The 24,437-nt window shown below is 46.5% G+C and overlaps 2 protein-coding genes across 2 annotated transcripts in view; one reads left to right on the top strand and one right to left on the bottom strand.

Moving 5' to 3' along the window:
• Positions 1-1,440: 1,440 nt before the first annotated feature.
• LOC8041378 (glutathione S-transferase Mu 2) lies at positions 1,441-8,839 on the top strand. The gene is made up of 2 exons (XM_040223177.3): positions 1,441-1,852; positions 8,414-8,839. Exons 1-2 carry the CDS (start codon positions 1,587-1,589, stop codon positions 8,820-8,822), a joined length of 675 nt encoding a protein of 224 aa, XP_040079111.3. The 5' UTR covers positions 1,441-1,586; the 3' UTR covers positions 8,823-8,839.
• Positions 8,840-17,972: 9,133 nt separating this feature from the next.
• LOC115330795 overlaps positions 17,973-24,437 on the bottom strand; it is a 36,273-nt gene continuing 29,808 nt past the window's right edge. The window contains exon 4 of the mRNA XM_029992824.4: positions 17,973-18,298. Coding sequence (XP_029848684.2) covers positions 18,130-18,298 — 169 coding nt within the window. The 3' untranslated portion in view covers positions 17,973-18,129. The remainder of the gene's footprint in view (positions 18,299-24,437) is intronic.

The following is a 24,437-nucleotide window of genomic DNA, read 5'->3' as shown; positions in this document are numbered from 1 at the left end:
TGTCCTAACTCCCCCCACACACAGACACACACCTGGCTACGCCACTGCAAAGTACCGGGACGAGTTTTGTCTTTTAAAAAGAGAGAGAGCAGCACGGTGACGCGTGTGCAGCCGGGCGCCAGGCGGCGAGGCGCAGCGGCGCAGCTATCGTATGGCTTCAATCGCAGGATGCGTCGTGCACGAGTGCTTCAGTGATCTCAGCATTGTCTGCAAGCCAGAGCGAAGAGCGAGCATCAGCTCTGCGTCACATCAGCAAATCTGGAGCAGGGACATTTTAAATGATACGGCAGGCTTATGGCGAAAAAGCAGTAAGTTTTGCAAGGTGTTTTGTCGTCGCACTCGCACTTCATGAATGGCAGAACAACACTGGAAAGCGGCGCGATGCCGGGGAAGGTCGCCCTACCTCTCCTCGTCTTCCAGTGATGTTCAGAGAAATCAGAACTTTTGAATAAGACAACGGTCACGAAACTTTGTCATCAAGTCTGGGCCACTACTTTTAAGCGGAAACTGAGCGTTCAGCATAAGAAAAAAAAATAACACACTGTACATTTGTTTTGGGGGACAACCTGGAATCGTAAAACAGAAGACTGAAAGTGCCTCTGATGTAGTGGTGTAATTTGGGCAGTGCAGCACAGCCGCAAACTGGGCTAATAGCCATTAACTTCGCTTCGCACAACTAAATAGAAAACCCAGTGTTTCTTTTTTTTTTTTTTTTTTTTGCCGTGTCTGGTATTTTCATATAGAACTCCCACTGCAATGCGAAAATTGTTTAGAGGCTTGGGAATCGCCTGTGATACTTGTGAAGAGGGAGCTTCCGGTAATCATGAGAAGGGCGTGCCGACGTTTCACAAGGAGACCTATAGCTTTTTTCCTGAAGAAGCTAGGTCTCCTATAGTGCAACGTCGGCGCGTCGTTCCGAGATTTACCAGAAGCTCCCTCTTCACGTTCTCCTGCCAGCTTCGCTCGCCTTGGTGTTTTGTTCATGATACTTGTGTATAAGCTTACTACGAAACATGCCTGGCATCAAAGAATTCAATGTCTTCAGATGCTATAATAAATACATGGTAATAAATATTTTTGAATGTTGACGCATTCAAAGGACGAACGTTCGTTCCGGTAAGAATAATGTGTTTATACGTTTTTATTATGCCGATAATTAAAGCCGAAAGATACCGAGAAGTGCGTTGTTTCCATTTCGGAAGCAAGTACATTAATATACGAAGACGACTGCGTTACTTCAACCAGCATGTTTGATATAGAATTTCGTGAGCAGACTCTCGAAGTATCAACGTCAGGGATGGCTTGCACGAACGCAATTAAAGGTAAACGAACTTGTGTCCTTGAGACATTCCGTTAGATAAGCCCCATTAGATAAGACACATTCGTCGGCCCACACTTCACGACAACAAGTTGATATCTTGATTGCTTTCCTCCCTCTGCTTTTGGAAGCACAGTGATAACTAAGAAACCCAAATCAGAAGAGGCGCAAGGGGCTTCGAAATCGCCTGTTCCGTCAACGAACCACCAACGCGAGGGCGAAAAACGTGTCTTCTTCTCCTCAGGAACACGCTCCAAGAAAGGCAAGCATGGCGCCCGTTCTGGGCTACTGGGACATCCGGGGAAAGGCTCAAATGATCCGGAACCTGCTCGTCTACAAGGACGTCGCTTTCGTGGACAAGCGGTATTCGTACGGACCGCCTCCGGATTACGTCGGCGCCGAGTGGCAAGCCGACAAGTCCTCTCTGGGCCTAAAGTTTCCCAACTTGCCGTACTACATCGACGGAGATGTCACGCTGACACAGAGCCTCGCCATCCTGCGCTACCTCGGCAGGAAGCATGACCTTGCTGGCAGGTAAGGTTATTTAAAACCTTCCATGTAAGAACCGAGCAATCTTGCAGTCAGTTTCGTCGCAGCGGCATACATCGTATGGGAACTCTAACCTTTCTGCTCCTGCGACCCACCCTGCTACAGGTCAGCGCAACCAGAGCACGAGCAACACCACCTAGATGGCAGAAGCATGCTCATTACGTCATCATCGGTGAACCCCCACACGCAACAAGCGCAGAAAACTGTTTCACGACAGTCGCCGGAGAACGGCAAACGCGTCTGTCTGGGCGTCGCTGCGTGTATAGCGTCGCAGTCGTAAGCCGCTGCAAGATGTGCTGGCGACGATGCTGACGTAAGGTAGACCGCAGTTTCAGCTCAGAGGTGAATGGAGTATAGTAATGGCGATTGAGGCCGAAAGATGCAGGCCGGTATTGGCACTATAGACGGCACGAGTTGAAGAGCCCATATATATTACGGAGAGTTTCCAACTACGCGATCAGGGTCACGCGGTTTCACGTTTGAAACGCGAGCTGTGAGGAGTTGGCAAAAGCGTTGATTTTTGCGAACGTCTTCGCCTTTCCGCCTGCTTTCCTCTTCCTCGCCCAATTGCGACAACGCAGTTCATGCGCACTGCTCACCGCACTCGCAAGAACTAGGCGTTCACCATTAAATTGCAAACGCTCCCCACGGTTCGAGTTGAATCCTTTCTACCCAGGTATACTGGGTTCCATCTCCACCCCTGCCCCTTTCGACCAGGATGGGCATCGTACCGGCGTGCGGTCGTGTATCACACGCGATGCACATCAAAGACCCGCTAGCGGTTGTACCGCACTGGCTAAATTTCTCATATATAGCTGAGACACCAAGCGCCCACTAAGCCGGATCACCTTCCGGCTGTATAAATATGCATACAACACAATTTTTTTTAATCCTTTCTTTAAAACCCGGGCTGTCTTTCATGCACTGCCGCCTGCCTCATACGGACTAAAGTTATGGCGACGTCACGCGTGCCTAAAAACTTAATAAATGGGCCTATTTAAAAGAAAAATTAAATGTCATCTTGTGTAGCCGCGTGCAAAAGAGATGAATACTTGATTTATGTTGCAACGTTTAGCGCGAAACACATGCGTGACCGGACACTGAGGAGTACAAGAAGAGCTGATTGCAGTATGCGCACGTGTCGGGCGGCGCAATAGGTGTTCACTGCTTTAAACGTATCATAAATTAAAAAAAAAAAAAAAAAAAAAAACAATTTAGCCACGTACATTGGCTAGCGATATGAGCTAGAATACGCGAACGGTGGCAGTACACAAACCACGATGTCGCGCGGCGACCGTGCTTATGTTGGGGCTGGGGAGGTATCGCACGCGCGGCGGATGAGTAGACGCATATATCTGACCCTCCACTCACTGCCTGCTAGACCGAGCGGTCTGTATCTGCCTGGTCGCCGTCTGCACATTCAGAGATCATATCGCCAGCTAACGGACAAGGCGACGACGTCAAAGGTGACCACTGTTGATATAGCTATAAATCATGCATCTTTAGTAACGCTTAAAACAGTTTTTTTTTTCTTTTTGTTTTGTAACAGCGCTGTTAGAGAGATTTGAGTTACATATACTCGCTAAATATACAGCGAGTTATTTCAGAAAATTTCGTCATTTTGGTTTATAGCACTAATCCTGCACGCAACTACATAAACTTGCGGTGCCAGTACATTGCTGTTGGGAAACGGACGAAATACAAGCCACTAAAGAGATAGGAACATTTAATATATAACGGGCTCATCACCTAACGTATCTTGTCTATTGTGTACCTAGGAACTGCGGACCAAGAATGTCTAGCCGCTAAGATGTACAGTAATTCATTTACGTTTCAAGATGGTTGAACGTCACATTAGCAGATGTACAGTCGAGAATTAGCTAAGCGGAAACGACCGAGCAACGACAGAAAGAGACTGGCGGCGCTGCTCCGACGTGAGAGTTTGAACTATCGACAAGTACAAGCGTACGATATTAGAGTAGCACACTATCGCACTCAGCATGACCATGCTTGAACATTGCACGCCGTTGTCGCGCACGTGCTTCTACCTGGAGTGTTTCTAGCTATCATCATATCTGTCTGTTTGTACACAGGAAAAAATGATTTGACTGATGCAGGGCCCACGCGACCAGATGGTATGAAGGCGGCGACAAGCACGGGTGGTACGTAGCGAAGAGTAAAGTCGAGTCACAGCGAAGTGTTCCTTAAACGTTTTGGTTGGTTTCTGTTTTAACGTGAACGCGGCTAAGTTGATGTTTTACGTTGTTTTTGCTTAATTTTGTGTTACGATTATTTTCCTTGTAGCACACAACAAATGAAACAGTGGTATTGAGCCACTTTGTGGACTACGAGGTGTATTTTAGCCTAAATTGCGGGCTTTTTTTACCAACTCCTTTGGTGCATCTGATTATGATCGGTTTCGAAACGCCTGACGGATGTACAGGGAAGATTACCATCGTCTACGGCCGTACCCGGTGGCAACAGTTTTCAGAAAAACAAACCAATGAAGAAACTAACACGTGAATGTAGAGAAGCATATCGCCAGCTTGATTAGCAATGTGCTGAATCGGCCAGGACAGATGAACTCGCGAGTTTACTACTCCCTGTTTGGTTTTCGTGAACACCCAACCGTTAGTGAACTTCGCAGACTAAAAACGTATCGTGTAATGACGCAGATAACTGATATAAAGAAGTAGTATCGTCTCAGCCTCTTTTTCTATTTTAATTCAATACTCGAGAATGTTTTGACAGGCCCAGTAGGACATTTCTTAAATTATCAACCCTGCTAAAGCACGAATAAGCGGCGTTTCGCGATATTGGCCCTAGGAAATCAATTTTTATATGAACATTTGCTTACTCAAGATATGATTATGTGACAGGCCCGTCAAATTAAATCTGGCATTTGTCTTCCGCAATATTGGTCAAAAAAATTAAAAAAAAAAAATGAAAGGGCGCAGGAGGAGAAATAGCTCGGAGAGTTTGACTAAATTCTAGCGCTAGGCACCACTTCACGGACCTGTGTGAACAAATATTTAATTGTTTGAACAGATTCGCTTTGTAAATTTCGGCGTCGCCAGCCACCAAAAGGAGATCTCTATTCGCCATCGACAACCCTGGACTGACGTAATTGTTATGCAAACGGCTCTTTTTTTTTTTCTTTTTCTTTTTTCGGAGTCAAATATTCCAGATACTGACAAAATCTATGACAACGTACGCAAAAAAAAGAAAGAAAGAAAGAAAAAGGGTCGTTATTATTGCGCAAGCGCCGAACCCAAACCGCGTTTTGGATTTGCGAATAGAAACGACGTTATTTCTTTGTGCATGCTATTCTAAAACTCGCTACTGTTAAGTGTCTGTGGCAGTTTCTTACGCGGGAAGTCCCAACATTTGTATTAAAATAGATTTTATATAAGTGGATGGCACTGGTTATCTAAATATAATAAATAAATCACTTAAATGACTCGAAATGGGAGCGAGCACGGTATACAATTTCTTAAACTTCATTAGTAAACCTACCAACCGAATGTTTACGTCGCAAAAAAAGATTGAGAAGCTTATACACATGTAGGTGTGATATAATGAACAAACAAATCGCCTGATGTTGACGTACCATTACTTCTAGCCTCAGATGAAATACAAGTTAAACATTTGTTGTCTATCTCCTCCGCGAGTTTCCTCACATAATCAAAATAAACTGTTCTCGATATATTATGAATACAAAGAATGATACTGTCAGGACATACAGATAGTCTCCTTGCGCTGACTATTCTTGACGCCTTCCGATCCTAAATGCGCGATATAAATATACGCGCTTCTTACTGAGAATGTTCCGCCACTATTAGTAAAGAAACCTCAGTTGTCATAAGGACCTTTGAACCCTCGTAATGTTTTAGTCATCAAGTAGATGTATCGGACTAGTTTTCGAAGTAAGGCAAGAAAGCGCGGTGAAACGCGGCGAAAAACACGAAAACAATACATCCGTCAAGGCGCGGAGGGGAGAGCGGAGCAGCAAGTTGAAGCAACCTAATGGCTGCCGCGTCACGTGATTCCAAGATGGCAGCGCCCATGCGGTGGAGGATGAAAAGGTCTATAGATCTCACATAGCCAATCACTACACACTAAGTAGTGCGACGAATGAGGAGGCCGTGGATATGTTTACGTAATTCAAAAATAAAGAGGGGCACCGAACATCGAGTTTCACAAGGTCACGTCATGCGCAGAGTCACAGACTTCCATTTTTTAGCTTCAGACATGCTTCCGGACTGGTCATTCGTCAAATTCCCTTCATGTAATAATTGGATCTTTGAGGGCTTTATGGGAAAGTAGACCCGCGACCGTTTCATGAGTGTATACCGCCACATGGGCTGAGTCGCTTTCTGCGTATGATTGCGGGGAGGGTTGGTGCAGATCCTCCTGAACTCTACAGCTGCTCTTCTTTGTTTGCGGCTTTGCACCGGCTGTGACTGCTGTGCTTTGTCGGTGTTTGCTGTAGCGGTGAAATCAAGGACCGTTGTGTTTATAATTTAAAACGTATAACCGTGGTTACCGCTCCGTGATATATTTGGAGGAACAAAGACGCAGTGAAAGCGTTACTGGGAATCTGTGTTATCATTTTAATCTCGTTCGTGAACGGGGCGCATGAGTATTCTATTGGCAAGGAAAGATAATTGATTGAGCTTGAATTTTGGGTAACTGGTAAGTGAAATAAAGAAATAGCTTTAGAAAGACCACCCGAATTAGCTGTCGAAGCAGGATCGAAGAGGATAGGGACAGACTCGGACACGTGTATACGTTTTGGAAGATTTGGGGTAGCTGGCTTCGTATCTGCACCAACCCAAACAATATGCTAATAGCGCGATGCACGTTTCGACAGCTTTTTTTCTCTCCAGGTTTTGTTTTATTTTATTAATTGAGAAAACGAACAAATCATTTACGCGAATAATCCACACCAGTAGCCTACAACATTGAATGGGCTGTCAGCGAAACATTAGCGGACGGCCAAAAACGGCGATCATCCCAACGGGCATTTTTCTGACCTTCATTGGTTCAACGTCTCTTTTCCAGAGGAGAACCAGGGCTCAACGTTATCGGCTAGATGGACACAAAGTTTGTCTCCGATTCTGTAGATTTGGAGAACCTTGTATCAAAGCACCTACTCATGCAAAATGAATGGTAAACCGTTTTTATCAGATATTAACATGAAAAACTTACAGAAGTTCTGAAAAGAAAAAAAAAAGAAAGACGACGGAAACAGCACAGACAAATGAACATGCCAAATGTTCTGTGCAGCAGCATGAGGTCTGAGCACGCTTCCTTTTGCGCGAGCGGTTGTATAATAGTATTTGTTTCTTCATTCGATTGCACAATCATGGCCGCTGGATCAAAGCGCTCTAGCTCGTCTCGAGCACAGTTACCCAGTTTCGATGAATAGAGTATCAGAAACTCACGTATGAAAGTTAGTGAACTTTGTTGCTACAAAAACTGACTCACCTATAGCAACAACTGTTATGACATAAGATAGGCAAAAATCAGCGCGAAGACGTGCACAACGTAAGAGGTAACCGACAGGACACAACTCTGTCCTGTTGGTTATCTTTTTTTTATTATTATTATTTGTATACTAACTGGCTCAAACTTCAATGTTAGTCAATGCCAAAAGGTATACACGGTGTACGCTCCATGCAAGCACGAGCTGAACCATACCATGCAGATTCATAACGGACAGCGGACACCTCATGCTCAAAGTTTACTCTAACAGTAAGCGCTTGTTGTGCACTGATATGGTTGTTGCCAAACCCCTCAGCACCGGTCGTTGGAGAGCAATTTGTACCTCTTTTTGCTCACCGGAAATATAAACGACCTCTTTTTCCGAACGCTAATCAGCCATCGCCTGAGTGTAGCGCAAACAGCTGGGCAGAGACATCGAAATTTCAGGACTTAGCGTCATCTAACAAAAAAACAGCGTGATAAAAAAAAAAAAAAGAAAAAATCATGACGATGTGGCGGTTGGCGGATCCAGAAAATCGATGAGCCTAAACAGCCTTTGTTATATAAAGCGAATCTTAGAAGCAATTTTGTAAAATTGCTTCTAACTTTTGAATTAGATAACGTTAAGATCTGAAACTCATCTGATCCCAACTGCTAGCACTGCATCCTGACAGGAGATGAATGATTCAAAGATGAATTTATAAAAATTTCATTTTATTTTTTTTAACTAACCAAACAAACAATCACAGTTTTTTTTTTTTTTTTGAAAACGCCATGTAATTCTGAACCCCTTGACGAAGGCTGTAGATAGAAACCAAATTTGTGGAAACTTTTGGGAGTGAATACCACAATGCTGCTAGAGTCAGGCCTCCTTAATACGGACTTGTTAATATGAATACCCCGCTTTACTGCGTAAATACGTGCATTTCGTTTCGTATATATAATGGACAACTCATATTATAAACGTTTCGGGAGAGTGTGTGTGGGTGGGGGAGGGGGGGGGGGTATTGTTTATATAAACGAGACATCCAGTGCTCTTTTTTTTCTCCCCATCACCAGAACTGAGGAAGAGGTCACTCAACTAGACCTCCTGGAGCAGCAGGCTCTAGACCTTCAAAAGAAACTGGCCCAAACCGCATTTGACTCGAACTGGGAGGAGGCCCGAAAGAAGTACGAAACAAGCTTGGAAAACGAACTCAGACCCTGGAATGAGTTTCTCCACGGACGAGCGTGGGCCCTGGGCGGAAGACTGACCTACGTGGACTTCATGCTCCACGAAGCCCTGGACTGGATTCGCGACTTTAAACCTGAGGCTTTCCAGCGTTTCCCAACTCTGCTCAAATACCTTAACGAGTTTGAAGAGTTGCCCAACATTAAGCAGTACATGGCGTCGGAGAAATACCGCAAGCATCCTTTTATGCGTAGAAAATGGACGTGGGGGGTCAAGAAAACGTCGTGCCAGTTTTGAAAAACGTAACTAGGCTTGGTGGAATAAATTTTAATTTTAACGTTTCAGTGAATTCATTTTCCTAAACAAAAATCAGTTTAACTGGTTGACCTAACCTGTAAACTATACTGATAGAGCATGCTGCGTTGTCGAGAGATTGTATATTAAAACAGACTTTTATACACAATTAGGACCTTCAGGTTAAAGGAGGACCAGCAGAAATATTCTTCCGCCTGGCGGAAAGTCCTCCTCGCCCTCTTTCTTTCTTGTATTGTAGCACGGCGAGGAGAGGGGAAAGGTCCCCTTTTGCGCCGGCTTCTTCTGAGAGGATAAGCCCAGAAAATCCCCATTCTGAGCGACGGGCAATGGGTGCGGCAGCAGCGACCTCGTGAGTTAGAGGTAGCTTCAGCTCCTATCGCGTAATCTGCCCCATTTTTTGGCGCTCACCAAGCCTAGCTCCTCGGGTGTCGGTTTTCCGGAGCTGCAAGGCTGCGCCCGCGCAGTCACCGAATTGCCGCTTTCGAAGGTAAACGCATACTTGAGAGCTGTGATGCATCCCCGCACCCATTGAAGGAACGTTTCATAGATATTTTCGGTTGATCAAGGAGCTCAAAACACATGCGCGAGAAGTGGTGACTTGAATATGTAAGGATGACTCACATCTTCACAAAACATTCCATCTTCAAGAAAAAACGGCTTATCACGCTCAAATTGAGATCGATGGAAAAGAAAACGATGTACCAGGCGCGGGCATCTTCTAGAAGGTCTCTGTTTTCTAGGAGCGAGCACAAATTATTGAAGAACTTTAGCAGACTATGTTTTCAGGCCACGCTATATTTAGCGGGAGCTCGCGCTGCCACTTCGATGCATTCTCTGAAGCGCGCGCCTGAAGTGGCAGCGGGCCTTTGAAAACGATTTACAAACATGCCCTGTTGTGTGCCTAACTCGCAGAACATGATGGCCAGCAAAATGTATGAAATTCATATTTACACATTCCCAACAAGCACCTGAGGTGAGAGGGCATCAAGGGTGGATGTCAATTTTAGAAAGTTTTAGTGGGTCGCTTTTAGCCACTTAGATAACCGTATACGGTCCGTACCCCACAACGAAATGTAAGCTAGACTCGCTGTTTACATTCTTCATCGAGTGCGGCTATGGAGCGAAAAGACAATATTAAAACCCTTTTTGACGAGTCTAGCGTGTCGTGTTATGGTTCAACGTTGCTTGTATCGGTACCATAGCACGGACCGCCACTTCGAAGTATTTACGGTGTCTCAAAGAAACTAAGGCAAAAGCAGACAATTTTTTTTAACGTGACACAGAATTGTATTTAACATTGTAAAAAAAACTTTTAGGTACCCTACGCTACGCAGTTAGCACAAACTATCACCGGTGTTTCCCTTTTTTTTTTTTTTGTTAGAAGAGAACGTTGTTTAGGAAACTGTTAATGCGAGTATCCAACCTAAGCTGTAGATTTTAGTGCGAGTGGATACATTGCTGGGGAAAATAGCAAAAAGCGCGATGTCGTGTTTGCGCTAGCAGTGTCGCGTAATGTACGCATACCGCTGCACAATCAACGCTAACATAGTAAATCAGTAAATTTAGTGGCCCCCAAAAAAGTGGTGTTATTTTGTTTTATTTTTATGTTTGAAAAGTTGTTATTTTTAAACAAGCAATTCGGTAAAGAGTGCTTCCGCTGGGCACCAACTTACGAGGCATCAATTTGTTCTTATACACTAAATTCTGCATGGCCCTTGCGTAAAAATGTCAATATTGTGTTTCGTGCTAGATGTGTCACGCACAGTAAGAAAACAAGTTCATTGCTCGAACATTTAAACAAGGCCTTTCTTACGCTTTCTTACGCCAAATAGACGTTTTGTGAATACGCTCTATTACTGGTGGTTCGTAAAATAATCTACGTTGTTTATTTAGAGGAAGGAAGTGGTGGTGAGGGGAGGGGGAATTGAATACAAAAGACGACTCAGGGAACCTTGAACTTTGTAAATATTTCGCTCAACCTATAATCCTGAGCTAATTAAATCACTTTTGCTTTGTCTGTTTTAGAACTTGTCAACAGTCGCGCAATAGGCCAAGATGAGCGAAAAGTCAGATGCCCCTGTTTATTTGAGCAAGAAGCTTATTTATGCGAGATAGAGCTGAAAAAGCGTACGTGTGTAACCGTAGCAATCTCCGACTAAGCCTGAACCTCACTTTTTCGCCATTTCATCGAAAGCCGTTTCACCGAATGAACGGACACTTCATCGAACGCCGTTTCATCGAACGCCGTTTTATCGAATCGCCAAGGGCCGTTTCATCGAATTTCTCAGTTATGGCTTGTGGGAACCATCGGGTTCCCTCTATCCCTATCCAGGCCTAGCTTCAAGCAGGCCGTGGGAGTCGTCGTCACCAATGGCGTCGGCCTCCCGGATACAAGGAACCACGAGGCCGAATTCCCCGAAGGGGCCGACTCTCCCTTGCCCATTTGGGTGAACGCGCCTTCGGCACACCCTTCAGAGTTATAATGGGCGCGACTGCTAGTGGCCTCCCCGGGCGCGTCCATTCTCCGAGGCTACATAAGCTGGCCCCGAAGGTGGGCCAGGGGCTCTCGTCGGCGGAGGCCCTGGCTCTACGGAGCTCGGTTTTTGTTTGTGGGCCTCCGACTTCTCGTGAATCTGTCTAATGCGGCAGCGCGGGAAACCGACCGGGTGATACTGGCAATTGAGCCAGCGCCCAGACTTTTCATTGTCTAAGAGCGAAGCGTGCTGACATTGCAGTCAATAAACACGTCTTTATCTGGACCCAAGGAACTCTTTGTGTTTCTAAGTGGTAACCACCCAAAAGGTAGAACCCCACAGGCTCTGTACCGAGTTTTGGGGCATAACAGTGCTTTATAGATGTTTCACCTTGCATTTGTTAAGACTAAGGTAGTCACTTGAGAAATTGTTTTGAAGGTGGTGTCAAATTACTAAAAATAAAAGCAATTGGCATAAAAAGAAATAAAAACAATTGGGTATGCGACTTTCTGAAAAGCCTTACTCTTGTACATACATGGCTGAAACCACGACGCTGCAAATAAAGGACAGACACTTAAAACACTTTTAAGCGTCTGTGCTTTCTGTTTTTGCCTCATTTTTTATTGTTTCGTGTGACATGGAGAGGGGTCATTGTTTCATGGAGGCTTCCTTCTCGAAGCAGGATATGTTCACGATGGAACTTATCTCGCCACTGCACCCAGTGATATAAAAGCAGAAACAAAAGAAAAAAAAGAGAGAATGAGATGAAGTTGTGTATAAAAATTAAAGTAAATTCCAAAGTATTACAGACTGTAACATTGTTCGATGAAAAGGCGTTCGATGAAACGGCTTCTATGAAACGGCTTCTATGAAAGGGCGTTCGATGAAACGGCGTTCGATGAAACGGCTTCGATGAAACGGCATTCGATGAAACGGCGTTCGGTGAAATGTCCGGACGCACTTGTAGCGGTACGCGTGCATTACGTGGCACTTTTAGCCCGAACGCGACATCGGCGCTTTTTACTATTTCTGCCCAGCAACATGTATTGTCTAGCACTGAGCTCTGCCACTTAGGTTGGATAGTTGCATTGACAGTTTTCTAAATATCATTTATTTCTAAAAAACAAAATCAGAAAGACCGCCAATAGTTTGTCCGTGCTAACTAAAATGTGTTTGCACAGACAAATTACAAACGCGTATTATGTTAAAAAAAAGGCTACAGTTGATTTTTTTATTTTTTATTTTTAATGCCTCAGAAATGCTTTAAAGTGGCAGCACGTGCTATAGCGCCGATTTAAGCAACGTTGAACTATAACATCAGACGCTTCGATAGCCGCACTCGATCAAGAATGCTCACAGAAAGGTTATAGCTTATAAATTGTTGTAGGGTGCGGTTATCCAAGAGCTAAAGACGATCCACTAGAACTTTTTAGTATCGACACACACCATAGCTGCCTTCTCACCTCATGTGGTTGCTGGGATGTGTAAATATAAATGTCACATACATTCGTTGGCCATCATATAGTGTGAGTTACGCACACAATGTTTGTGCTCGCTGCTAGAAAACAGAGACCTTCTAGAAGATGCCCGCGCCTGGTACATCGTTCTCTTCTCCATCGATCCCAATCTGAGGCAAATTTGAGCGTGATAAGCCTTTTTGTTCAAGATGGAACGTTTTGTGAAGATATGAGTCATCCTTACATATTCAAGTCACCACTTCTCGCGCATGTGTTTTGAGCTCCTTGATCAACCGGAAATATCTATGTAACGTTCCTTCAATGGGTGCGGGGATGCATCGCAGCTCTCAAGCATGCGTTTACTTTGCCACGGGCTAAACTAAAGACCTTCGACAGCGGAAATTCGGTGACTGCGCGGGCGCAGCCTTGCAGCTCCGTAAAACCTACACCCGAGGGGCTAGGCTTGGTCAGCGCCAAAAAATGGGGCAGATTACGCGATAGGAGCTGAAGCTACCTCTAACTCACGAGGTCGCTGCTGCCGCACCGATCGCCCGTCGCTCAGAATGGGGATTTTCTCGGCTTATCCTCTCAGAAGAAGCCGGCGCAAAAGGAGACCTTTCCCCTCGCCTCGCCGTGCTACAATACAAGAAGAAAGAGGGCGAGGAGGACTTTCCGCCAGGCGGAAGAATATTTCTGCTGGTCCTCCTTTAAAGTGATACTGAACCGAAATATGGAGCTCACAAAAGAAGGCTGGAGCGAAAGGCAAAGCGCTGCAAAACCCAAAAACATCGCCCATACAGCGATATCTCTAACGGTTTGTCGTATTTTTGGAAAAGAAGTGCGATAGTGAAAACGGCCAACGAGGCCGACAAGATTCTCTCTCCTCTTCGCTTCGTTCCCTCGAGCAGGTGAACCAAAGCGAGTAGGAGATAAGCAAGGCCGCTTCGCTTCATTCTACCGCAGAATCGTGACGTCACTGTCCTCGCTTGATCGCACCCTTCTTTTCCAAAAAATACGGCTATTCGTTTGAGATATCGATGTGATTTTTTAAGGAGTTCGTAGCGCCCCGTTCAACGTTTCCGCAGCTTTATCTTGCAAAATCCAAATTCCGGTTCAGCATCTCTTTGTGTGCTGATAAGGGTAGGGGCGGATCCAGAACTCCGTTTGGGGGGAGGGGAATTTTTTTAAGGATACTATTTTTCCATTCGACGGAGGGGTTCTCCAAGTTCAGAGTACAAGTGTGCCTTCTAGGGTGCGACCTACCCTATTTTGAACCCTCGTCCTTTAGTACCGAGCCTTCTACCACATGGCAGGCCGGTAATCGGTTTTATTTTATTTATTTATTATTATTTTTTTTTTGGGGGGGGGGGGGGGGTTTGGTGGTCTACCCATGTCAAATTGCCCTCCGAGAAAGGGGGAGGGGGGTTGACTTAGTTTGAAGGGACGGGGCGGCCGCCCCCGTCGCCCTCCGCCCTTGGATCCGCCCCCGCACCCAACCTCCCAAGGGCGCCCCCTCGTCTGGACGCCCGGTCACGCAAATGTGGAGGGAAATCGGCGTGCGCACGCTGCGGCTCGAGCTGGAATCCTCCAAGCCACCCCTCCTTCCACGGCCAGCGGCCGCCGTTCAACGAGCAAACCCTCGACCCACAAGAAGAAGAGGAGGCACAGCTCTTTGCCACTCCCGTGCACTCCACGGTCCTTCTAGCATTCTGCAAGGAATATAGACCGTTCCATTAGAGTCATAGCAGAGAGGGTAAAAGAGAAAAAAATGCACTCCCCCTCTCACCCCTAACGTCGTCTGCTGCGCCGAGTGGGCTGTAGCTAGCGTCCGGCTGGCGTGCAAACTCTGTTTAAAATCGCGTCATTTTGGAACCTTCAAGCGCAGATGCGCAGATTTTGGTATGCCAGTTGTCGTGTATTACTATGCTACACAAAAAGACTCACAGGGTCCAATTGCGCTTTTACCTGCGTGCAAATAAAAAAAAAATAGGGAAAACTGTGTCAGATTTGCCGGTCTCTTTGGCGAAAAGTAAATCCGGTTGCTGTCCCTTTTTTACAATACAAAGTTTGTACTGGTGTAGGCCTCTAGCGACCATGAGTGAAAGTCTGAAATAATAAATAAAACGTGCTCTCCTGCCGCAATACACGCAGTAGTTGAGGGTAGTACTGCAGGCTGACTCAACTGCTATTTAAGTGACGGAAAAAATATGCTAGTTGATCATTTAGAGAAATAGAACAACAGAGAGCTATAGGAGGTATTCACTGGCGGCCATAGCTGTGTGCGCGACTGCTGAGCGCGTGCTGATGGCTAGCTTCCAGGGCTCTTTTGCAACGTGCATTCCACACCGTCAAAATGGCCGGTCTTAGCAGCCTATTAAGGGGGGCTCGTTCTGAGCATGCGCTCTAAACAGCACCCTCATATATGGCGCCCAGTGAATACTCCTTATAGACGATTGCAAGCAAAAGAACTGGCCGCCGACATGTCTTTGCTCGTGCGGACAAGTTCGTACAATTTCAAGCTTGCCAAAGCTATGTTCGCGCGGAAGTTGCACACGCTTTCAAGCGCGGGGCACCAGTCAGGGCGACATGCTTGCAGTAGCCACAAGGCGAACCACTTCACAACGGCAGCCACGAGCGAGAGTTCGATGTTCCGTGCTGTCCGCCGATACAGCCCAAAGTTGGAGAACAGCAACCTCCCGGTTTGTCGTCTGCTAGCGGAGTCGGGCGCGTGCCCTCTCCCTCGTTTTACCCCGCCGAACCCGCTGAACTACCCGGATGTGTGGAGAGGGCGCTGCAGTCAAACAAAATGGTGCCGCCCAGAGAGCGCTAAATGGAATGGTCTATAGAAGAGAGTATCCACAGCAGCATAAGACGCTGACCCGAGAGGAGGCTATTCCAGACAAACATATACACTTAGCTTTATTGCACAAACTTTCCTCAACAATACCCAGCCGAATCTCCCTTTTGCGGAGATCACCCGTCCCTCTACCACGTTACGTGGGTCTGTCCCATTAGCTCCTCCCTTTCCCCTTACCTCCTTCCTCCGAACGCGAGGCCTGAGAAGTTTCGCTGCGCAGCCCCTCCCCCGACAACCAGCTCGCCCTGATACGGCGGGCAAGAGCTGCAGCAGAAAGCACTGGAGCTCTGAACTGAGGGCTCTTACCCCGACCTTCGAGTTTTCCTAAAATGGCACAATAAACTATGTACCACCACCTTGCAAGTAGCGTCAAATGCGCGAGTGCACCGGGCCCGTGTCTTGAGCGGCCCTTGGAAGCAAATGGCGGCGGAACACACAATTTCGTCACAGCCGTATGTGTAGAGAGTTTGGCCATTCATTGGGAAGTATAGGAGACAAATGAGGAGGGGCCATTAGGCCGAAAGCGTGCTGGGCGTGTTCCAGGGCGTCTTCACAAATTCGAATGTGGCCAACCAGAAGCCGGAAATAATGCCCTGGCGGTGGTCGCGAGAAACAAACTTAATAAGTGCGTCGGAGTAACTCTCGGCGATTGAAAATATGGTGCACGTGATGCTTCAATCGCGGTCATCCAAAATTATAGTGGAAAAGTACGACTAGCGGAACAATCGACATAGTCCGTACGCCAGGCGTCAAAGGCCAGGAATAGGCCGTCCGAGCGGTCTCACTCTGCCCGAGCCAAACAGTTCAAGCAGCACATTCCATGATAATGATCGAAATATCACGTGTACCCTATTTTCAACCATGAAGGGTTACTACATTGAACTCTTACGCGCTTATAAAAACCATATACCTATTATTAAAATTGTTTCTTGGTACCAGCGCTAGGGGATTCTTTTCGGCTGCTGGTTGGCCAAGAGGGAATGTCAGGCCCTCTTTCTGCGTCTGGTGCACGCCCTGGCTCTGCCCGTGCCCTCCCGTTGACCAAGCTCTCTCTACACACGGCTCTGACGCTTGTGGCACGTGTCTTGCGCGTGTCCACTAAAATGGTTGGCGGTACTTGTAAAAGAACTCCTTTATCAAGGGGCTTTAGGCGCAACACTTTTTTTCTTGAGGCGGAAGAGAGCATATGCTTCGTTTCAGCTGAAGTCCAGACACAGCCCATGCTACAATTGCGAGTTTCGGGCTTTCAGTGTCCCTGCCAAGCACGCTCGCTCGTGCAGTGCATGCACTGTTCAAGGCCACTTGCTCGCGCTCGTAGCATCGGTTTCGTCTGGACGGTCTGGACTTAACCTGAAACGAAGTATAGTAAAGTATTTGCTCCTACTCTCACTAAGAGAGGAGGGTAAGCCGTAGGGGGGGCAAATACTTAACTAGGAAACTCACCTAGCAAAGTATTTAAAAAAGTATGGGCAAAGCAGAATTTTTTTCCACGAAATAAAAAAAACAATACACGCACGTTCATTCAATTAAACGGGACGAAATGCGGTAGATTTACAGGTATGTCATTATTGGAAACAATTTGAAAAGGAAATGGTTCGGTGATGAAATAGTAGTGATATGCCGTGCACACATCAAGGATGACGTCAAGGACGGCTTCTAGGACGACATTGAGGACGACGTCCTAGAGGATGACGTCAAGAACGACGTCTAGGACGATTTCAGGGACGGCGTCTTCGAACGACGTCCTAGAGGACGACGTGAAGAACGACGTCTAGGACGGTCTCTAGAACAATTTCAAGGACGACATCTATGACAATGCCGAGGACGACGTCAAGGACGACATCGCGAATAACGTCGTAGACGGCAACGTCAAGAGAAACGTCTAGGATGACCTCTAAAATAACTTCAAGGCCGACGACCTCTAGGACGTCGGCCTCAAAGACGTTTTCGTCGTTCTTGACGTCTTAGAGGACGACGTCCTAGAGGACGACGTCAAGAATGACCTCTATGACAACCTCCAAAACGACATCGAGGACGACGTCAAGGACAGCGTCTAGGATGACGTTTAAAAACGGAGAGATCGTTTGTCGTACGGCCGCTACCTGTGTGGCGCTGCCTTCGGAATCGTCCCCTTTCGCCTGCCGCTCCTCTTCCCTCATTTTCTCCGATCTGGCGGGCCTGGTGGTCTATTTTTCTGGCGCGAAAGGCGCAAGCTTTCCCACTGCATAGGATACTAAGTATAGCATAGGCATAAGCATAGGATACCATGGTGCGATGCCGTTACGTGCAAGTAATGTTTAATCCGCATAACTTCCGTTAGATTGGGTGGCGTTTGTTTGGATCATTTTTTTATTATTATCCTTACGAAAAAAGCAAGTTACTCCAACATGTCTTGACAACGGTACTACAGCGTCTCCAGTTTTAAGATGACCTCGAGCCCGGCGTTGAGCGGTGCGATGGTCCGCTGAGTCAGGGGCGCAGTGGCCCGTGTCGCGTTGCCGTTAGGGAAGCCGAAGTTCTGAACCAGGCTTCGGTGCAAAGACCACGGGGGCCGCGTGACGTTTGCCGATTGTGTTGATCACCAGAATCACGCTGATGAGAGCCACGAGTGACACCAGGGCGTACATCAGCACCTGCTTCTCCTGCGCCGGAATCCGCAGTCCGTACGCCCTGCAGAGAACCGATTGGGTGCGCTGCTCAGTCTCACACACTAAGTATATCTTTACATTCTTAGGCCCGCTTCAAGGGCTGTCCGAACAGGACACTTCAAGAACATGTGAGCGACACTTCTCCGCCAGATGAAGTGCGGAGATCCGCTTCCGTCCGTTTGTGTTTTGTTTTTGTTGTCGTAGATTTTTTCCGGAGGGAAAGTTTCTCTCCGCCAACGTCCGCTTTTGTCTTTCAAAGAGGCCTAGAGCATGCCCATCACGTGGGTCCGGACAGCCACTCACACGCTTTGTTGGCTGTCAGTCGAATGCCCAAGCCCCCCGCTGCTGTTCAAGTCCTGAAAGTTTCAAAGAAAAGAATACGAAAGCGCAGGGAAGGGGGGGGGGGGGGGGGGGCAGAACAGATGGACAGGCAGCAGGCACACCATGGGCAGGTGGCATATGTGATGTTAAGTCTGATGAGCACCGACGTCTCAGAAAAGCCAAGGAGGCGAGGAGGAAAGCCGCGATGTTTGCATGGTGGATGTCCAAACAGAAGACGGACTGTCGGACTTCAACTTTTACTTCATATGGCAGAGAAGTGTCGTTTCACGCGTTCTGAAGTACGCTGTTTGATACCCTTTCAGACGAGGCAACATGGGTCTTCCGCTTTTACACGCAGCAACTTATGCGGCTCGAATTACTATTTTACAGCGAAGCTGTAAATGATTTGCAGGTCGCATTTTTTTCGTGTTGGCGTCCTCTCGGAATAAAACCTTTAACGATTGAAGAGAAAAGTGCATATCACGCATACAACATACAGCACAGCATTTGTTTCAATAAAAACAAGGACAAAATATGCATCCGACCCACATATTTGATGATAAGGCGCTTCTGGTGACACTGCGAAGCATGTAGCGCTCACCGCATATGTTTCAAGGTAAAATTGCTGTTGCGCAAGCTGCCGCAGTGACGGCAGCTTGCGACATGGAGTGACGTCACTAGCCTTTAATATTGTTGCGGGAGTCTCAGCTCATGGGCTAAACGGGCAACCCGAAATTCAGTACCCCGTTCTCCACACGACCTCTTCTTCTTCTCCTTTTCTTCCTTTTCCTTGTCCGTTACACTCGCCCCTCCCTGTTTGGAAGTCCGTCCCGGACGATGCTAAGATTGTCACCACGTGTGACATAAAGTTTCGGATGGCTTGAATGGGCTGTCAAAGTGCAGCGTCGCCCACGCTGAGGCAGGGTGTCAAGGTTTTCGAGACGGTACGTTACGGGTCCAAGTTGCCTGCTGATCTTGAAAGGTCCGCAGTATCAGGACAAAAGTTTTTCCGAGTGCTGTGGACGTCTTAAGTGCCTTCGAAGAAGCATCACATCACCTGGTGAAAACGACGGCAATGAGGTGTCTCTGTTGTGACGTTCGGCCAACTTTGATTGCTTATTTATAATTGCCAGCCGAGCCAGTTTTCTTGCTTCACTTAGTCGTTCAGCGAAGTTCTCTTCATACTCTCGCGTCCGGAGGGTCCACGCAGCGCCCATCGATGAATCCTGCGGAAGCGTCGGGAGTCTTCCGTAAATTAACAAGCTAAAATGGAGATTTGGCGGTCCCATCCTGTTGTGAAGTGTTCAAAACGAACGCCGCTGTACCAATGAACGTGTCCCAGTTCTTGTGAGATTTACTGACGAACACAGCTAATATATCTCCAATGCTGCGGTTGGTGCGCTCTACTGGGCCATTCGTTTGAGGATGGTAGGGTGAAGCGGCCGCATGTTTAATTCCGTAATCTCGCAAAGCACAACCGAAAGTACGGGACATAAATGACGTTCTTCTGTGAGATATTATCAGGCGGGGTGTACCACGCCTGATTACAAGGTGTTTGTTGACGAAGGCGACGAGATGCACGGCTGAAGTACCGGGGACTGCCTCCACTTCGACCCACTTCGTCATGTGATCCGTTGCGACAATGACGTACACATCGCGACACTGTTAGCGCGAACACGACATCGGCGCATTTTCGCATTTTACTTCTAAATAGTATTAGTGAGCACGAAGTTTTATCGCTTACACTATAGAACTAAATGAGTTCTTTCCGCAGCAATAATAACTTGAATGGCATTCCTTGGTTTCAAAGAGAAAAACTGGAAAAACCGGCCATCGCTTGTTCTCGCTAACAGTGTCGCGCTCTGTACTTGTTTCCATCATTAGGTTTTGGAAACGGCCGCAGGTGATCAATTCCGACTACCTCAAACGGGCTGCCTGGAGGCGGTATTTGCTGTAGCTCGGTCTTCGCCGGGTGCGGTGGTGTTTTCCGCAGTTGGCATGTTGCGGAAGACGCGACGTACTGTCAGACATCCGTCCTGAGGTGCGGCTACCCAAATCTCTTGGCGACTTTGTCGAGCGTCAGGTGTTGCCCGAGATGACCCGCAGTTGGAGCACCATGAAAAATCTCAAGAACGTTCCGACGCATTTTGGGGGGAACGACGGGGATGTGCTCGATGACAAAGCAGAGCGTCCCGAAGCTGGTAGTACGCTCGTAGACGCCGTAAGCGACCTTCTGAAAGTCGCGGTCTCCCGTTCACTTTGTCAAAAAGAAACTGGATTATGTTGAATGTGTCACATTCCCCTGCTTGCGCCGACTGCAAATCTAAGAGTGCGAGTACAGGAGCAACTCTGGCGTCTTCGATGGGGTGCCGTAAGAGGAAGTCGGCCTCCTGGTGCTGTTTTTCACTTCTATGAACGATCGAAAAGTCCAACCCTTGTAATTTCATTGCCCACCGAGTCAATTTCGGAGTAAGATCGTTTTTTGACTGAAGCCAACGGAGAGCAGAGTTATCTGTCACGACTGTAAAATGCTTTCCGTAGATGTACGGATGGAACTTTTCCACTGCCCAAACAACAGCGAGGCACTCGAGTTCTGAAGAATGACATCGACTTTCTGGTTCGCCGAGTTTGCGGATTTTAGGAGGAGAATTTTAAAACTTTTTACAAACAAACTATGGGTACAACTTGCTTGTAATATTAAGTAATAATATTTATTAAAAATTTATTTAGTTTTCTAAAAATTGCCAAACATGCCTGCTCGAACGACAAATGGCAAACTTTGGAAATCTGTATCTGATGAAATAATTTATTCATTATTACGTAACTTGCAGACATTATTTTACTAATATATGGCTATTATTGAAAAAATAAATAAGGTATCTGAGTGACACAATAGTTACAATATATTTAGGCAAACATGGGAAAAAAATCAAACAAAGAAAAATTCCAATGCGAATAAAAAAAAACACCACCTTCGATTTTTTTTAAATTTGGGTACCCTGTTATACTCTATTTCGGCATTCATTTCTATTAAAAACATGTTGCATCATTGCACTGTGAAAGAAGAAACAACTTCCCAAAGTAGGGTCCTTTTTCAAAGCCTACACTTAGCAGTGTCCTATACAAGAAGTGACTCTGAGTTCCAGTTTCATGAAACTTGCACAAATCTTTTATATACATTTATTCAGATGAGGTCATTGATAAAAAGAGCGATCGGTCACACAGTAAAAGGGAGGAGAAACTATATACAGCATTTTACATAAGCGTACAAAGTGGTATCATATTAGAGACTAATGATTTGAGAAAAGATGATGCAGTGTGAAGTTGTACCTTCCGGTATATTTTACATCTAGAGTAAAATAAATAACTTTACTTCCACACACAAAAACAAAGATATAATAGTAAGATATTTAGGTTGGCTGTGTATTTACGATTACAAAAAATTTCAGGTGACGGATGCCATAGTGCCTAACTGGAGCAGCTTCGATGCTCTCGGTGTATGAATGAATCGTGGCAAGCCGATATATTTTATCCTGCTCGAGGATAACATTCTGGGATTTTTTTTATAGTGACCAGATAAAAATTATTAGTAACCACCAACAAAAACAGTAGGTTAAACACCCCGTGAAGAAAAATGTGATAAATAAGATGTCCCTGCATTCAAAATGAGCAGTCCTTGGGAAATCAAATTCGGCACTTTACGCTAAGGTTTTCCTCGCTGTACCTATTTAATAAAGTTGCTTCCAAGCAGATCCGACAGGTCCCTTCTGTTGATGACTTGCTGAGCCGCCACGCGTGCCAAGACTGAATGCCAGGGAAGGCGCGCACCGTCAGTCACTTTTCTTTTTTTTTGTTCACGATACCGAACAACCTCATTTTCGTCCAGATATACAAGATGCACGCCTTTCAGTTTCTTTGATAGAACGCTCACCATTGTCCTGGCCGTCTGAATTGCGCTTACTGAACGTTCTCTCAGGTTGTTCAGCGTGGCCTGGTGCTTCACGAGTCCGCCAACTCCGTCACATGCATTTTTCCCATGTCCAGATGCAGAAAATAACCACTGGGCTTGTGGGCAATCGTCCTTTGCAAATTGGTGAAGCTGGTAGCGATTCTTGAAATGACTGGCGGCGCCGTCAATTACGTACGTCACGTACGAGTATACCGCAACGTTGTCTTCAACCCACTCCTTCACTTTTTCTAGAGCCAAGCAAGCGTGAGCGGCGTCGTGACACAGGTCCTCACTGATGATTGCAAAGCTGTTTGTAGATTTTCTTGTCGTCACTACACATGTAAATATCGAAACTTGTTTTTTTTTTCCAGTGATATGCTTGCACTTCGTCAGGAAGCACGATGGTCCAGTTTTCAGCAAAGTCAAAATGAAAGACAATGCTCCCGCGTTGCATGCACTGTTTTTCATCGTAGATCGCTTTACCTTGCGTTTGCCGGATATGGTTGTGAAGTACCCAACTTCCAACCGTCACTTGGATGACTTTTAGGAAAGTCTCAGGTTCCAAAGTTTTTTTCACAAGGTCGCCGGACTCCCAAGTTGCAAGCACAATCTCTTCATCCTCCGGGATATCAAGTTCCTGGAGTGTAAGAAACTGGCCTTTTGGGCAGTGATCACAGTCTCCTTGAAGGCACAGTTCTGTTGCTGGGTCGCACAGAAATGCCGAGTTCATTTCACCAGTGTTGAATGTTGAGCCTGTAACGTTGTCTAGAGCGGCAATACAAAGATAATAATTGGCGCAGCGCACACAAACGCACACTTCCTGGTGTGGAATACATTGGACCCATCTAGGGCGCAACGAATAAAATTTCGTTAGCCCAACGCCGGAATCGGGATGCTTGTCTTTGTATATACGGAAGGCCTCTCGTATTGAGCGTGCCATGAAGCGCTTTGGCACGAACGTTTTCTCTCCGTTGAGCATGACAGAGATGACGTCCTTCTGGTTGGGACTTTGGCGCGAACATTGTAGCTCGTCTTTCGTGAAGTACTCTAGGGCAGCAGACAGGTTCTCAGGGCTCACCTTGCACCTCGTGTAAGGATTCGGCTCATACCACACGCCATGCTTTTCCTTGAGTTTTCGGGATTTACTGATGAGGTACATTGAGGCCTGTGGAATCATCTTTTGAACCTCATTCTTCGTCAGTGTTGACGGCAGGAGTGTAAGCAGTTGACAACGTTCCCGGAGAGAGGTGGCGGTTTCAAAGGCCTGCCGAAAGTTGTCCACCCACTCAGTGCATGTGGAGCATGTTGGTTCGGACGACCCCGATGGTGCGTCCCTGTCGTACGCAATACGTAGCCTTGAGCGTATATTCTTGACAGCAACCTGCTCCAGTTCTGCCTGCTTTCTCTTGACATAGGCAGGCCTGTCCCGACTTCTTACGACGCTTGGTTGTCTCAGCGGCGACACATCTGTAGGTAGTATGCTGCGATTTAGATCTTCAATTGCTTGTTCAGCTGGCACAAATATGTCAGGGCACTGCTCTGAGCTTCGCATCGAGATCTCCTTAGTGGTGTGCATGAAGCAATGGTAGCACAGGTACTCCGTCGCACTCACTTTGGTGGAACAGTCAGGCGGAAGAATTTGCTTCAACGAGTTTAGGTCCAACTCGCCAATACTTCGAAGATTCCGCTGCTTTGGTATAGTCTTTTTGTGTTTGCAAAAGTAATCTGCACAAAACACTCGTTCGGAGCTCCAGGACGTCTTCATAATGTATACATAAATAAAAGAAATTAAACCCCAAATGATGGCATATAATTGCCAAGTGAAAGAACTACTGGGTGCACAAGTGACAAGTCCGAGGCTGAGAAGTTCACTCACTGCAAACGTACATTT

Source organism: Ixodes scapularis, unplaced genomic scaffold (genome assembly GCF_016920785.2).
Source record: "Ixodes scapularis isolate PalLabHiFi unplaced genomic scaffold, ASM1692078v2 PGA_scaffold1__304_contigs__length_218370807, whole genome shotgun sequence".
NCBI classification, from domain to species: domain Eukaryota; kingdom Metazoa; phylum Arthropoda; class Arachnida; order Ixodida; family Ixodidae; genus Ixodes; species Ixodes scapularis.
The sequence above is the reverse complement of the archived record's forward strand: the minus strand, read 5'-3'. Positions and strand labels throughout refer to the sequence as shown.